The following is a 15,583-nucleotide window of genomic DNA, read 5'->3' as shown; positions in this document are numbered from 1 at the left end:
TGAGTAAAGAGGGTGCACAAAATAAAGCAATTTTACCATTCAAGCCTTGATTATTTTAAAAGCCTTCTTTAACTGCCAGCATCTAAAAGCAAAGAAAAGTGACTTGTCCTCCAAAAAGAGTATTATTGGAATATATGGATAAAAGGATTTTTGGAAATAAAGAGTTTAAGGAGAAAAATTAATGACACACCAGCTTTAGTAGATTGTGCAGTACAATGATTCTACAAATTCTTCAGAGAAAGTGGAAATGTGTTTGAAAGTGACTTAATATACAGCAACAGGTAAATAACATTTAAATAAAATACAGAGTATGAATATAGAAAATGCCTAAAACTGCTTATAAAAACTTTTGTGGAAATTAAAAGATACTGTTAAAAGAAAATTTGTTTAGAGAAAGTCTAATATAGGAAGCCAATTTTCTTGCTGTTAAAAAGTTAGCTTTAATGTTTAAGTACTCTCTGAAAATCCGATGCTGAGTTAGGGATACACTAATTGCAGTGTTTTAAAGTGCTTTTTTCAAAAGCAGAGCAGTCTTGCGTGACTGACTTTGTAGTTTTTAACATATCTTTTGTTTATAACAAGTAAGATCATTCTTATTTATGGTCTTAGTTTGTGGTAGCTAATATTTTTGAGATGGTCGGGTGATCTTTAGTTCCTTAATTCTTATATTTTTCGCAGTCTATTGTATGATTTGTTGGGTTTACTTTCTCAATGCGGTAAGTGCATGTATTTAATGTCTGTTGACTGGAAACTGGGAATTGAATGTCACAGGTGTTGGTGGTGTTATACAAGCATGACCTACATATAGCGTGTTGTGAAAAGACTGGAAAACCTGTATGGTTTTCAATCAATAACCAACATGAAAGTCAGTCTAAAGTAACAGGGGTTGAAAAGGTACATAAATGGACTTATACTTACATGGAGATATATTTTTGTGTGTGTGTGTGTTCTCTTGTCTAGAATGACGAGAAAGAAATGAACAAGAGGCTGGGTATGAGAAACCTCGGCTAATTAGTGTGGGGAAGAGAGTGGTAAAGTTATTGTAAGAATGCAGATGGAAAGACCTTCGATTTAGTTCTGTTTTTTACAGGTTGTTGGCAACTTAAGCTAATAATGGCTAAAATATATCTGATTTTGAGTCGTATAATGCTGATTTGGCATCATACCATCATTCTGACTAAGGAATGTGTTTTTTGGTGTGCTATCCAGGAAAGGGAATGTGCTCCACTCTCAGAATCAGTGACATGTATTTACTTTGTGGGACATTATAGAAAATACACCAGCAAACTGGCTACTGATACAGTGAACTAAATGTCATGTTCCTGAAACATTAAGCCCATTTCAGTTACGTATTTTTTTCTTTTATATGTTCAGTGACGAACAAGAAACCAGCTCAAGCATCTATTACGAAGGTGAAGCAATTTGAAGGCTCTACGTCTTTTGTCAGGAGAACACAGTGGATGCTCGAGCAACTTCGCCAGGTCAATGGTATAGACCCTAATCGGGTGAGTTTGAATCAGTTCTAGAAAATGGGAATTGAGCTCTCTTATAACTGATTGGTGAATAGGCCATTCTTTCACTATTCGAAAGGTGTCAGGAAAGATAACATACAGATTTAAGTGTAAATTCTCAAAAAAGAAATAACTCCATGGAAAATGTGAAATAAATTTTAATGGGAAAGATGGGAGGAGGCCAAAGCTCAGTCATCTGGGGTTTTTTCTTCCTGTCTTTCCGTACTTTCCTTCCCACTCTCTCTCTTCTTTGTAAAAAGAAAAATAAGAGCCTTGTTTGCCTTGTCTTCAGCTATAAACCTCTTGGAGTCCATTTTGGCACGCAGCTGTGTTGTAAGATAGAGCAGTAAGTAGAAGGAAGAATGGGAAAGGTTACTGAGGTACAAGTTTATGAAATATTGTGAACCTTGCTTTTTTTCTAGGACAGTCCTCTCCTCTGATCCCTCTGCATTTCTTATCTTTTTCTACAATGAATTGTGTTGTGGTTTAGTTGCCAATGGCACGTGAATGCTGATTTAAACCAAAAAAAAACAGAAATAAAATAAAACAAGCAAACAAGTCTCCCACTAAATAGTTCTGGAATTATTCCTTTAACGTGGAATATTCAGTCTGCCTTGAGCTGTCTTAAGACAAAGTCGTAGTAATAGAGAATAAGTTTATGAACACAAATCTTCAGTAGTAAAACAGCAGAATTAGAAGTTAGAAATGTTTCTCATACTATATGATCACAAAGTGACTTACTGTGTTCATTGCAGAGCAAAATATGTTTGTGACTAACCCTGTTGGTTTGTTCAGAGCTGTGCTCTCATCAGCCACCTAAGCATCTTAAAAATGATGCACCAAGTTCTGTTACTACTCATTACAGTCTTGTGTACAAAAAAGAAGCCCTTTAGCCACTGCCCTATGAAATGTAGAGGGTGGAATTATATTTTCTCCGGCTAAAGGTACAGTGAAAATGAGAGCAAAGACACATAGATACGGCATATGAGGTTTAGGCCCTTTCCCAGCATCTGCTATACAGCTATGTAAATAACAGATACTTGGGATACCCTCAGATTGAAAGTCCTATCAAGTTCTTAAGCTTACACATGTTCCTGTCAAACTTGTCTTCCTGTGAATTCCTAGTGTCATCGATTCAGAAAAGCATTTGTTAGATTAGATTACAAAACTATATTTAGCAAAGATTGCTAAATATATAGCAATACTTCTTGCATAAAATCCATGTATTTTGGCAGTTGATGCATGGTTTAGAGCTAAGCTTTGATTTGTTCTGGAAGTGCTCTTTTGTTCATGTTATATTGAGACCTATGCAACACCTTATAATACATTAAATACAATAACTAGGACTTGCTATTTGTTTTCCTTCTTTGGCTGAGCATCGAGAGCAGAACCATATCTGCTATAATATAGTGTGAAAGTAGATTTTGTGCTGAGAGGCACAAATCCTTGCATAATATAGAAGACACAAATAATAATATATATGTAGATAACGGGGATTTCTTATGAGGTTCAAATTAGTTTTTTGGTCTGAAGTATTTTTGTTTTCAGGTATTTTTGTTACAGCTGAATATTCCTCATTAAAAATACCTGCAAGACAAAAATTTTCTGCCTGTTTTTTTTTGGTTTTTTTCATCCAAAAATATGTGCAGGAAAAATAAACCCATGGTGGTCCTGAGGTGCATGACCTTTCTGCTTTTTCCAACATAATGCCTTTTAAAAAATAGTAGGTCTGTATCTTTCTTCATTTATAAAACTGGAATGATAGTAGTGTGTTTTTTTTTTCTAGGATTCCCCTGAATTTGATTTACTATTTGAAAATGCTTTTGACCAATGGGTAGCGAGCACAGCTTCAGAAAAAAGTACATTCTTTCAGGTTCTACATCACACTTGTCAGCGATACCTTACAGACAAGAAGCCAGAATTTATCAACTGCCAATCTAAAATTATGGGAGGTAAGTCAATCGAAGCTGGAGTACTTTGTGCAGTTGGACATGAAGTGATTTGTGCGTGAGTTATTCTATGTTCAGATGAGCCTGCAGCCTAATTACATCTTGAAATCGTGGGTCTGAATATGCTAACTTCACAGTAGTAAACTTCTAGGCTTCAGCATTTCTCAATTAAGCACCACTTCACATTCTTCCACTATCTTTGCTGTCCTAGTCTTCAGTTCTAGAGGCAACATCCCCTACCCACCTTGGGAGAAGTCATTCTCCTCCCTCTTTTTAGCAACCTTGATTTCAATTTGTCTGTTTTGTTCATCCAGGAACATTTCTGGGTGGCCTGGAATATTGACTACTAAAAGTCTGTTCTGCATTGCTGTTTCCCCACAAGTCTGAAAAAGTGGATATTACTAAACTTCTCATAGGTTTTTTTGGAATTTACTTTGATTTTGACAGAAATCAGTTAGTGCAGAGTTTTGTTACGTTTCATAACTCGCATATCTTAAGGTGAATTTCCAGGATTAGTCTAAAAAACATCTGGTTAGGTAAAAAAAAGTCTGGTCAATATGTGAAATTGCCACTGAGGTTCATAAACTTCTGCTTGAATTCTTCTTTTTTTAATGCACACTGGACCCTGCCGTGTCCCATGAAGCATACCCACTTTCTCTCTATTGCAACTTCTTAGCTACCATGGGCTTATTCAGCCATCCTTCAATACCAGGTGCTGACTCCATATTCCTTGCCTGTCATATACATGGGAATATATTTCACTAATCTTCTCATCATCTTCAAAAGCTTTTGCATTACTTTATATTTAAATGTATTTGGTGGAGCCATGCTTGGTCCACTGATTAAAAAGAAATAAATAACTGGCATAGCAGGTTTGAAATGTCTGCCAGTTAAAGGCAGGTCTACTTGGAAATATGTAGTACTGTGTAGTTTGGTCACTGGGTTACGTTTGTTGGTCTGTTACTTTGAGGCAAATGGAGTTAACCAAGTGACCAGAAACAGCACTGTTTACTGACTTTAGGAGCCGTTCTGTGAGTGAGTCAGTAGTTGGCAGGCTCAGATCCTGGGGAGATTCCTGCAGTTCTGCTAGTCCTTGTTTGAAGCCTAGGGGTGGGCCAGCTGTGTATCAAAACCCATTTAGTCAGAAACCTGCAATATCAAGAGGTTTTTTAAGGAAAACACAGTGAAATGTGTTGTCAATCTCAAATTCATCCTGGCTGGAAAAAGTGAGGTCTAACTGTAGTGAAACAAACCAAAGAACATATACCTGAAGATATAGCTTGAAATGAGTTAAATTCAGTTCAGAGTTTGCAACTTGGTTTTTTTTGTTGTTATTGTTTTGTTGGGGTATTTTTCTAATTAACCAAAGCAGTATATTCAAATCATTCTTAAACCTTAATGCAGTCAGATTTCACATGAAGCATGTCACTTCATCCCCTCTACCAAGGTGGTATTTATGTTTCAAGTGATATTTTTTTGAACTTTCTGGGTTATGTGGAAAGTAATATTCTTTCTGGATGGTTGGTCAGTTTAACTTCAAATACCCTATGAGTATTTTTAAAATAAATTATTAGGGTGTATATGTGCGCACACCCACATGCTTATAGAATCATAGAATGGTAAGGGTTGGAAGGGACCTTAAAGGTCGTCTGGTGCCAACTCCCCTGCCATGAGCAGGGACATCTTCCACCAGACCAGGTTGCTCAAACCCCCATCCAACCTGGCCTCGAACACTTCCAGGGAGGGGACATCCACAACTTCTCTGGGCAACCTGTTCCAGTGTTTCACCACCCTCATGGTGAAGAATTTCTTCCTAATATCTAATCTAAATCTGCCCTCTTTTACTTTAGAGCCATTCCTCCTTGTCCCATCACTACACACCCATGTGAAAAGCCCCTCTCCATCCTTCCTGTAGGCCCTCTTCAGGTACTGGAAGGCTGCTATAAGGTCTCCCTGGAGCCTTCTCTTCTCAAGTCTGCATAGCCCCAACTCCCTCAGCCTGTCCTCTTAAGAGAGGTACTCCAACCCTCTGATCATCTTCGTGGCCCTCCTCTGGACCTGCTCCAACACATCGATGTCCTTCTTATGTTGGGGGCTCCGGAGCTGGACGCAGTACTCCAAGTGAGGTCTCACAAGAGCGGAGTAAAAGGGCAGATTCACCTCCCTCGACTTGCTGGCCACGCTTCTCTTGATGCAGCCCCAGGATATGGTTGGCTTTCTGGGCTACAAGCACACATTGCGGGCTCATGTTGAGCTTCTCATCCACCAGTACCCCCAAGTCTTTCTCCTCAGGGCTGCTCTCGAGCCACTCTCCGCCCAGCCTGTACTTGTGTTTGGGATTGCCCCAACCCACGTGCAGGACTTTGCACTTGGCCTTGTTGAACTTCATGCGGTTCACGCAGGCCCACCTCTCCAGCCTGTCAAGGTCCCTCTGAATGGCATCCCTTCCATCCAGCATGTCAACCACACCACACAGCTTGGTGTCGTCGGCAAACTTGCTGAGGGTGCACTCAGTCCTGCTGTCCATGTCACCGACAAAGATATTAAACAGCACTGGCCCCAGTACCGACCCCTGAGGCACACCACTCATCACTGGTCTCCACCTGGACATCGAGCCATTGACTGCAACTCTTTGAGTCCATCCATCGAGCCAGTTCCTTATCCAGCGAGTGGTCCATCTGTCAAATCCATGTCCTTCCAATTTAGAGACAAGGACATCATGCGAGACAGTGTCAAATGCCTTGCACAAGTCCAGGTAGATGATGTCAGTTGCCCGCCCTTTGTCCACCAACGCTGTAACCCCATCATAGATACCAAGTTGGTCAGGCATGATTTGCCCTTGATGAAGCCATGTTGGCTGTGCCCAGTCACCTCCTTGTTAGCCATGTGCCTTAGCATGGTTTCAAGGAGGATCTGCTCCATCATTTTGCTAGGCACAGAGGTGAGACTGACTGGCCTGTAGTTCCCTGGGTATTCCTTTTTTCCCTTTTTAAAAATGGGCGTGATGTTGCACCTTCTCCAGTTGGTGGGGACCTCCCCAGACCGCCACGACCTCTCAGCTGTGATGGAGAGTGGTTTGGCAACTTTGTCTGCCAGTTCCCTCAGGACCTGTGGATGCATCTCATCAGGCCCCATGGACTTGTGCACCTTCAGGTTGCTTAGGCAGTCTCAAACCTGGTCTTCTCCTACAGTGGGTGATTCTTCATTCTCCCAGTCCCTGCCTTTGCCTTCTGCATGATATAGAGATGCATATCATATATGTAATATGTATCTGGTAGCTAATGCATATTTTCAAAAACAAAAAAAAAGACACCAAAGAACACTTCTTCCCATGTGGAACTGAAGATGAAAGAACTTGAAGGGCTTGTTTACCAACTTACTTATCTTACTGAGCTGTATTCCTTCCTAAAGGATAGGGGTGAAGAAAGTGAGATTCGTACTGTTTCTGCAGGAAGTGCTTAAGACCTTAGCTGTAAGTAAACATGGATGTCCCTGTGGAACTGCAGACCCCCTTCACTGCCGTCGTCCTTTTACCTCCCCACAAACACATGCGCTCTGCCCTTGATTCTTCTTCTCCAGAAGCATTTTTTGCTTTATTTTTGTTTGAGTATCGTGTAATGATATAGTCTGTAGAGTTAAATAGGCTAGACTGTTTTCTGTAACTTGATTAATGACATTAGTAATTACAGCAATAATGAGAACTGATTAAAGGTGTGGGTACGAATTCTGAGAACAAAGAACGAATTCAAATTTGGGAAGACTGTAACAAGATTCCTCCCACTAGTATCTTGTACTAAATATTTCAAGTTTGTCTTTTGTTTAGTAAAGCCCTCTCCATAGCTTACGTGCATTCTGGATGTTATTTTGGAGGGGAAAAGCAAGGCAGGCATTGGGCGTAGAGGGTTTTTTGACTGAAGTAGAAATAACTTTTCACTTTTGTATCTTTCTAACATACGGGTTCTGATACCGGAATATGTCTAATTTGGAGTATCTTTGTGTTATGTTTATTGTTATTTGGTGGCCAAGTTAACCAGGTTGTATTGCTGTTACATTGGTGATGTAAAAAATAAAGTTGGAGATGACTGGTTTGCAGAAATTTTGTCATCTACAGGTTGTGTTCATTAGAACAACTTAGTTCTTGACATAACATGGAGTTGACACTGAGGACGAATTTGACACTAATTTCTGGACAGAACCCTGGGATACAGCATTTGAAGCTCTTCAAAGAGTAATTCTGGACCTATAAGAATAAACAGTTGCTGCCACCTTTAGATATGTGTTAGAAATGCGTAATGCTTGGAAGGGAGCAAGATCTCAGGCTGGAAGAAGATTATGATCTTGTGATTGTTTGGTGGTTGGTTTTTTTCACTTTGTTTGGTTTAAGCTTTGTCTTACCTATATGCTTTGGTTTTAACAGACATTCTGCTGAATTAATTACAAGATTCTTAGAAGCCCACACTAACGACATCTTTGCCTCTGTAACCTTTTCTCTGTGACAGCTGGCAGGAGTTATTAATGGATCATTCTTTTTCTTCTCCAAGAATATACTGTTAATGTGAGAATGGTAAGGAGTACGTCATTTTTCGTAAGCTGTTGTCTCAGCTTACCACATTTGAGACCTGGTAAGCATATAGTGGTTTTTACCATACTGCACAAGATTAATGACTGACTAAAGGAGATGAATGAAAACTTGCTGTTAGGAATTAGGATGGGAAAAAAGGTTACTCCCCTCCCGCCTGTCAAATACTTGGTACTTGTTGGTTTCAACTCTTACCTGATAGCCATTGAAAAAAGTGTGTAATTGAACATACTATTCTTACAGACTTTCACTTGTAAGCTAATTCGGATGCAAATGAATTTGACCAAAAAAAAAAAAAAGGGGGGGGGGGGGGGGGGAAGAGAACAGGACAAAGAATCTACCATGTTATTTTGGCGGTGTTTTGCTGTTTTGAAATTACGGATCAGATGAATGCTAGCAATGTTTTCCTATGGAAACAACAGAATTTTTTGCATTTGCTGAAGATATTTCTTGCCAATGTATACCACGTATTCAGTTGTTTGCTTCAGAGAAAATAAGGGCCGCTATCCGTCTAGAGATTGAAATATTAGAAATCAATTTTCTGCTGCCAAAGGCCATTTCAGGTGCCTGCTTTTATGCCCTGCATATTCATGTCAAGATTAATTCTACTTTACCTTTTTTTTTTTATTTAACTGGATGGATTTTAAGCAGAAAAGCCATGTGTTGAGGTCAGAATAGATAGGAGTAATTGAGTGCTTGTTCCATGGAAATATTGTATATAATCAGAGCTCTAAACTGACTTTCTGATATGGGAATCTTGGGCAAAAAGGTACGTTATGTTCTTGAAAAATCTGTAGGAGTACATAAAATGAGAAGGGACATACATCATTATAAATGTTGGTTCCTTTTTGATGTGTGTAACTCTGAGATGAGATAATATAGAAAGCATTAAGCAATGTATTTTCTTGTCTTTTCTGAAGAATGAAGTGAGGTGTTACCTTCAAGATACAGATTACTGTTTGTCATAGAAAGGGGAATTTTTTTGTGTCAAATTATCAGATTTTGGTGTTTACAGAAACAGAGTGGAGTTCTGTGCTTTTGTAGTAATTACTGATTCTGAAATTTTCTGGTTGATTAGACATTCATTAAGTAGAAGTATTAGTACTGAAAATAGTACTAACTTAGGTTAGTATTGATCTTTATAAATATATTAGAGTTTAAAGTTTTCAATAAATTTTAAATAAATTTCTCAGTTTGGAAGAGGGTTGTGGTAATATGAAATAGATCCTAATTAGGTATTTCCTCAATTTATAGCTGATCTGCAATATACAATAGCATCCTATCCTGGCATCAATGCCAGTATTTAAAAAAACCAACAGGAGAAGTACATTTGAGTTTGGCCCTTAATCTTTCTGCTATATTCTCTAGACTTTAATTATTAATTTCTAATTTCTGTAATTTTGACTAAACATTAAACTTCAGTACTGTATTTTGGAGATAGCAAGGCGAGGACATCAAAACTAGATGGTGATGTTGAACCCTAGAAGAAACCAAAGTGTGTGAACGTAATTGGCTTGAAAAATTATAGATACTGGCTTATCCTTTTTTTTAATGGAAAGTTTATTAGCACTGAAACCAGATCAAGACAGAAAGGTCAAAGTTAGAAAAATTAAAAAAAATTTAGCTTATTAAAATCCTTGCTTTAATGTGCTGCCTGTGTAAAAACATTTGAAATATTAGCTATCTAAAGACATGAATATAATCATGATGTTATTAATAAGTAAAGAGTAATCTGTTGTTCTCTTGTTCTTCTGATCATCAAGTGGACTAGTAATTGTTGAGGCTTGGGCGATGACTTCACTGTGTAGTTACTCCAGTTTGCCGACTGCGGTATTACACTCCTTTGAGAAGGTGGTAATGCATACAGCTAGACAGACCACTAGTCTGATCCACTGTGGCAGTTCTATTTACTTCTCTTCTCTATAAATAAAATACAGTTGGTTTAGAACACAGTTCTACTGAGCGGCTGTCGTATCTGCAGTGCATTCCAGCACTTTTGAGCCATATGCTTGTGTGTATTTTGTATTTGCATTTAAACTGAATGTATTGTTTGTTGTGGCTTGCAAGTTACTGTACTGTGGGTTTTGGTGCATTAGAGTTCTGCTTGAAAAAGTGCTTTTGTGGAAGAAAGTGAACAGCCTGTCAAAATAAACTTGACAGAGAAGTCAGTTTCTGCGCATGTCAGTTGTGGCATGAATCTGATTCCAGACGAAAGCATAGTGTCACAGTGCTACCTACGACAAGAAAATGCTTGTGTGGGTCCCATGTTGCATTATGATGAACACTAGAGATCACATCCTCCAGCTATAAAGAAAGTTATTGTATTTCAGATGAAATGCAACTGCCTGGACTCATAAACTAATGATGACATTGATAAGAGTTTTGCAACATCTTTGAAATTCGTGCTGTGGGTAGCTGATGCTTGCTGTGCTTCCCTAAAGAAAATTACTGATCAGTAAGCTGAAGAAAAGTTAACGTGTATTTTTCTTCACTGATTGATTGGTCTTAGCACACCCGAGTTGTTATATATTCATCCTGTAAGCCCACCTCAAGGACTACTTAAGGTGCTTCTTACCCTAGAAGTGGAATTTGTCTTGAATGTAATTTATGATAATAGTGACAAAGCTATTCACTGCCAGTTTGACCCTGATGTGTTTTACTGAGATATCTTTTACTGTTTCACCTTGCATGGCTTCATTAGTTCAGTGGTTTTAATAGGCTTGGAAGGTACAAGTCTGATTTGCACACACTCAATATATTTATATGTACCTAGATATATTTGTGTATAGATAAAACACATGTTTGGCTTCGTATATGTGTTTTATAGCATTTTGGAATTCATCAGTACTTCAGATGAGCTGGGTGCTAGTTCTGTTTTGATAATGCTGTGCACTAACTGGTCAGTGAAAGCTGTCTTCTGGTTACCTTTCTGTGTAACCATGTGAGACCAGCCAGAGTTTCTTTGTCCTTAATGAAACTCTTATTGATCTAGCTGTACTCTGACATGGAAAGGTGATTGTCCATGTTCATAGTGACTTCAGAACTATTACAAATAGAAAGCAGAATTGCTTCTCTTATTTTTTTAAAAAAAGGAAAAAAGCAGCCTTGGATGATGGCCAAATGAAATCTTTAAAAGGAAAAATTGCCCCACCTGAATGCCCAGCTGTTTCAAAAACTAGAATACTCCTTTTCTGTTCCTGTAACTCAGTATTTCTTATGTTTCTTCTTTAGGATGCTGTTACTTCATTTAATGTAGCCATTTTTCCCAGTCTTGAAAGTGAATGCAAGTGGTGCATTGATAATAATAACTGAAAATAAGCTACTGAAAGTACCTCTATGGGACATGCTTTTGTGTGAAACCAAATCCATTTCTTAGTATTTGTGAGCTTCTTAAGTCTTTAAGAGTGGATTTTACATAAATTCTTAGGTTGCTCGAGACAAACTGAAATGAAGCAATAAATAATAATTTTTCTTAAAATGACAGTGCTCCAACCATTTGACCTCATCTAGTTCATAAAACACACAGCCACATTTGAAATGCGTTGCACAGGACCATCTGGTGCTTAATGAACTGATACATATTTTTTTCAGAATATCTTTTGTTATCATTTTGAACTTCAATTCTTTCCAGTTTCGGTCAGAAAGGATAGGGCTTGATCTGTCTCCAGAATCACTTCTTGATCTTCTGGGTAAAAATCCTGTATTTCATGAACAGTCCCTTTCAAAGTTGTGAGGCAATGACATTTACTTCATTCAGATGTATAGTAATAGAAAGTGTACTTTACCTTGTGCTTGTTGTCCAGCATTGTTTCTATTCCAAAAATCATTCAAAATTTAGTACAGTATAGTCCTTCATAACTAGCAGGAATTCATTAGTGTTGACATTTTCAGTCTTCTGTACTTCTGTTGACACAGATAGGAACAGTTCAGTGTATATATCACCACCATGTGGTTTCACAGCAGTGACTCTCTACTTTGATAGCATGGGATTTTAGCGTCTCCTTCAGCTTTCACAGTTTGCACATTGATGTAAGAAAGCGTAGAAGACCTTGTTTGGATAGTCTTATTTACTAACATTTATTTTTTCTTTCTGATTCCTTAGATGCAAGGTTAGTTTGATAGCTGCATTTTAATTTGTGATATCCATAATAGAGGGGCTGTCGTTTTTTGTTGATTTTCATTTATTTTTGTTTTGTGGGGGTTTTTGAGTTTTTTTGTTTGGTTTTTGCCTTCGTGTAAACCTGGTATTTGAAAACATGGAACTCAGAATATGCCACTACAGTGGAAAAAAAAATCAGGATTGTTTTCCCTCTGACTTAAGTTTTTGCAGTTCAAACTATCTTTGAATATGGCTGACCTTCCCAGGTTCAGGGCTTCCAAAAAATGAGTTGGAAAATAGTATTTTAATGTTGGATAAGTCTATGCTAAATCTATGTTAAGAATGAGGCAAGTGACACCAGTTAAACTACATTCTCGGTCTCCAGACTTTCTGGGAATTGAGGGGAAGGAGGATAAAAAAAGTTACTCAGCCGCTGGGATGATAGGAGAGGATCCCTTTGTTCCACATGGTAATGCAACATAATCCTGTCCAGGTCACCTAGAGTAGAACTTCCAGATTCAGGTGGATGGGTAGAGGAATAAAGGAATAGAACAACTAAAATTGCTTCTCTATGTGTTAATAAGTAGTTAATTTTGTATGTGGCAAAATTAATCTACAGCAAAGAAATACTATTAAGTGTTTTATTGCTGAACAATGTTCCCTCCCTCCCTGTTTTCATCTTTCTCCTCTATTTCAATTCTTTGTACATAACTGTTTCAAAAAAAAAAAAAAAAAAGGTCTGTTGGCAATGCTGTTGAATAAAATAGCCCATTCTAATTTTGTTTTCCACCCCCTGATTTTAACAGCTCTTCCATCCTAGCTTAATTATATATATCCAGTGTCCACATTTGAATAGAATGTCAGTCCCTGTTGTTCTTTGGCTTAGAAGAAAAAGCTGGTTTCTGGGTGTCTAGCATCTTTCATCTGATCTCCAAATGAACATATATATGAAAACTTCCTCCTAACCCAGGTTTCTAAATTGTTGGTTTCTAACCTGGAAGAGGTAAATTTAAATACAAGGTTGTAGACCATCAGTCTAGGTAGTACATAAATGGGAAAATGTCTTCCAGGCTACTCAAGCCGTTTTGAAAATAAACCATAAAATTTAGTTGCAATGACTTGATATTTTTATGGTTCCATTTCCTAGATTAGCATTATTGTTTAATATAAAACATTAAGAAATAGAACACTGCATGTAGTCTTGATGATGTCTTAGACCAAGGTGTCGGGGTGTTTGCTGTTCAGAATTACTTCTCTTGCAAAAGGATTGTTTCAGAATGTCCACTGTAGCATGGTAGTGGTTTTCTAAGTATATGATTTATTGATTGTATGTTGTCTCTTCACAGTATTTAAACTCACTCATAAAATGCAGAACAGGTGGGATCCACATCACCTTCACTCACTGTAGGCTTTAATGCATTGTGTTACATCTGTGCAGCAGTAGAGCATCTTGAGAAGAGGCTTGGTGTGGATGCCACTGTTTTGATTCCCAGGAGTGGAGACAAATGTGAAATGACAATCCCTAAAACCATTTAACTTTCCCATTATTGAAGGTTAGAAGCTGATCCAAGCTACTGAAAGACCAGTTATACTGGCTAATCGTGATAGATCCTGTGCTGCTATCAGGATACAAACAAATTCTGTGAAGACACTTGTCTCCTCTCCTCACTCTGTTAGAAATTTTTCATTAAAATAATACATAGTTGGTGGATTTATGTAATATTTGCCATTCTCTTTTCACTGCCAGACCACTAACAATATACAACATGAAATTATTTCTTTTCTTCTTTGCTTTTATTTACATTTGACAAAAATATAAAATGAGTACTTTGACTGGTTGCTGTTTCTGCTTGCCAGTGCATACTCCCAGTTTGCACACCTGTAGAAACAATATTCTTTCTTCTGTTTCCTTTTCCACTCCTTCCCGCCTCTGAAGGTCTAGTGCTGAAATGATGCCTTAAAGCCAGTTACAGATTTGGACAGGAAAGTATGAGAGGTAGAGTTGAAGTGTTGACTTAAGGTTGCAGTTAGGAAAGTTATTACTGTTCTGACCTGGGAATTTTTTTAGTAGTATATCCTTCCATTCCTGGTGAATGAAGATCAGTAGTGTCTTTCAGTCTTCCCTTATTCCCCTTCAGGAACCATAGCAGACTCCATTCACTATGAACTTCAGCGCCAAGTTATGTAGCCGTGGAACACCCGCGTACTGTGATTGTACTACATGGCTCATGATTGATAGTGGTGCAAAAGCGAAGAAGCTTTATTCCATCAGTGCATCATTAAGAACATTCGCATAAAGCTATGATAAAAAAGCTCATGCAGAGGAGTTGAGAATGACTCTACCACTAAGTAGAGTACTATCAATAGTCTATAGCAGTCTTGAAATCAGAGCATTTACTCGGGTCCTCAGGTGGATCTCGCAGCCTCTTCTGAGCTTTGTGCAGCTGTGACAATATTACATGCAACACCCTGGATAGCCAGCAGTCCAGATCTGGAATGGCTGTGCAGGCTGCAGTCATTGCAGGAATCTGAAATATACACACATTCTTCAGTCAGTCAACCCGGAAAGAGTACGTAGCTTTCTTTCCAGTAAATAGGTTAAACCCAAGGCTAAAACAAGAAGCGGGCTGTTATCCACTACACTGTTTTGTTGGGGTTTTGCTTTGTTTTGTATTTTGTGGCACTTAAAATGTACTTAGCAAATCTAAAGAACTGATGTGGCTAAGGAGAGCAGAGGAAGAACCTCGTCTCAGTTGTCAATAAAGCTTACTGTGTTTTGTTGTTTGCTGATGAAAGTTTTGCGGCTGAACAGTTAGGATTATCAGTTTGCCTCCTACATTGTTTATAATCATTAGGACCTTTTTAAAAGTATAATGTTGTAATTCACAATCTATTTTTTTCCAAATAACTTGAAAGAATCTGTTTAAGTCTCCGGGTATAGATATTACTGAACTAGTAGCAGGAATAAAATATGCTGTTTCCTCATGCAAGAACTGAGATGTTAAACTTGGCTTTTTTTGTCCTTAAAAGTACAAGATTACAGATACATTTAAAAAAAAATATGCAGATGTAAATAAGGGATTCAAAAGCAATGAAGTGACAAACTAGGGTTGTATTAGAACATGTTGTTACAGTATATAATATTCTAAATTACTAGAATTAATGTTACAGGCTTCATTTCAGATGTTGCAAATCAGGAAGACTGAAAAATATGGGGTCATATTTTAAGACATTTACAGAGGTTTAAAGAGTGCTTATCCACTGTTTGTTTTTTCTTTTTGCTTTCTGTCTATGTGTTTTGGACAAAATACTGAATTAGATGGATTTTTAATCTAAAAGTCTCTCTGCTTCAAAATCTTATGCAATATTTGCCTGCATTTTTCTGTTCATAGCTGTTCTTGACCACTATTGGCATTAATGGGTATGAAAAGATTCATTTGTCGGA

General features: G+C 37.9%; 1 protein-coding gene across 1 annotated transcript in view; it reads left to right on the top strand.

The window, feature by feature from the left end:
* The window catches only part of STXBP6 (syntaxin binding protein 6), a 135,544-nt gene that overhangs the window by 97,610 nt on the left and 22,351 nt on the right, over positions 1-15,583 (top strand). The window contains exons 3-4 of the mRNA XM_075426184.1: positions 1,375-1,505; positions 3,298-3,463. Coding sequence (XP_075282299.1) covers positions 1,375-1,505; positions 3,298-3,463 — 297 coding nt within the window. The remainder of the gene's footprint in view (positions 1-1,374; positions 1,506-3,297; positions 3,464-15,583) is intronic.

Source organism: Opisthocomus hoazin, chromosome 7 (genome assembly GCF_030867145.1).
Source record: "Opisthocomus hoazin isolate bOpiHoa1 chromosome 7, bOpiHoa1.hap1, whole genome shotgun sequence".
Classification (NCBI taxonomy): domain Eukaryota; kingdom Metazoa; phylum Chordata; class Aves; order Opisthocomiformes; family Opisthocomidae; genus Opisthocomus; species Opisthocomus hoazin.
Note: the sequence above shows the minus strand (reverse complement) of the source record. Positions and strands in the feature narration are given on the sequence as shown.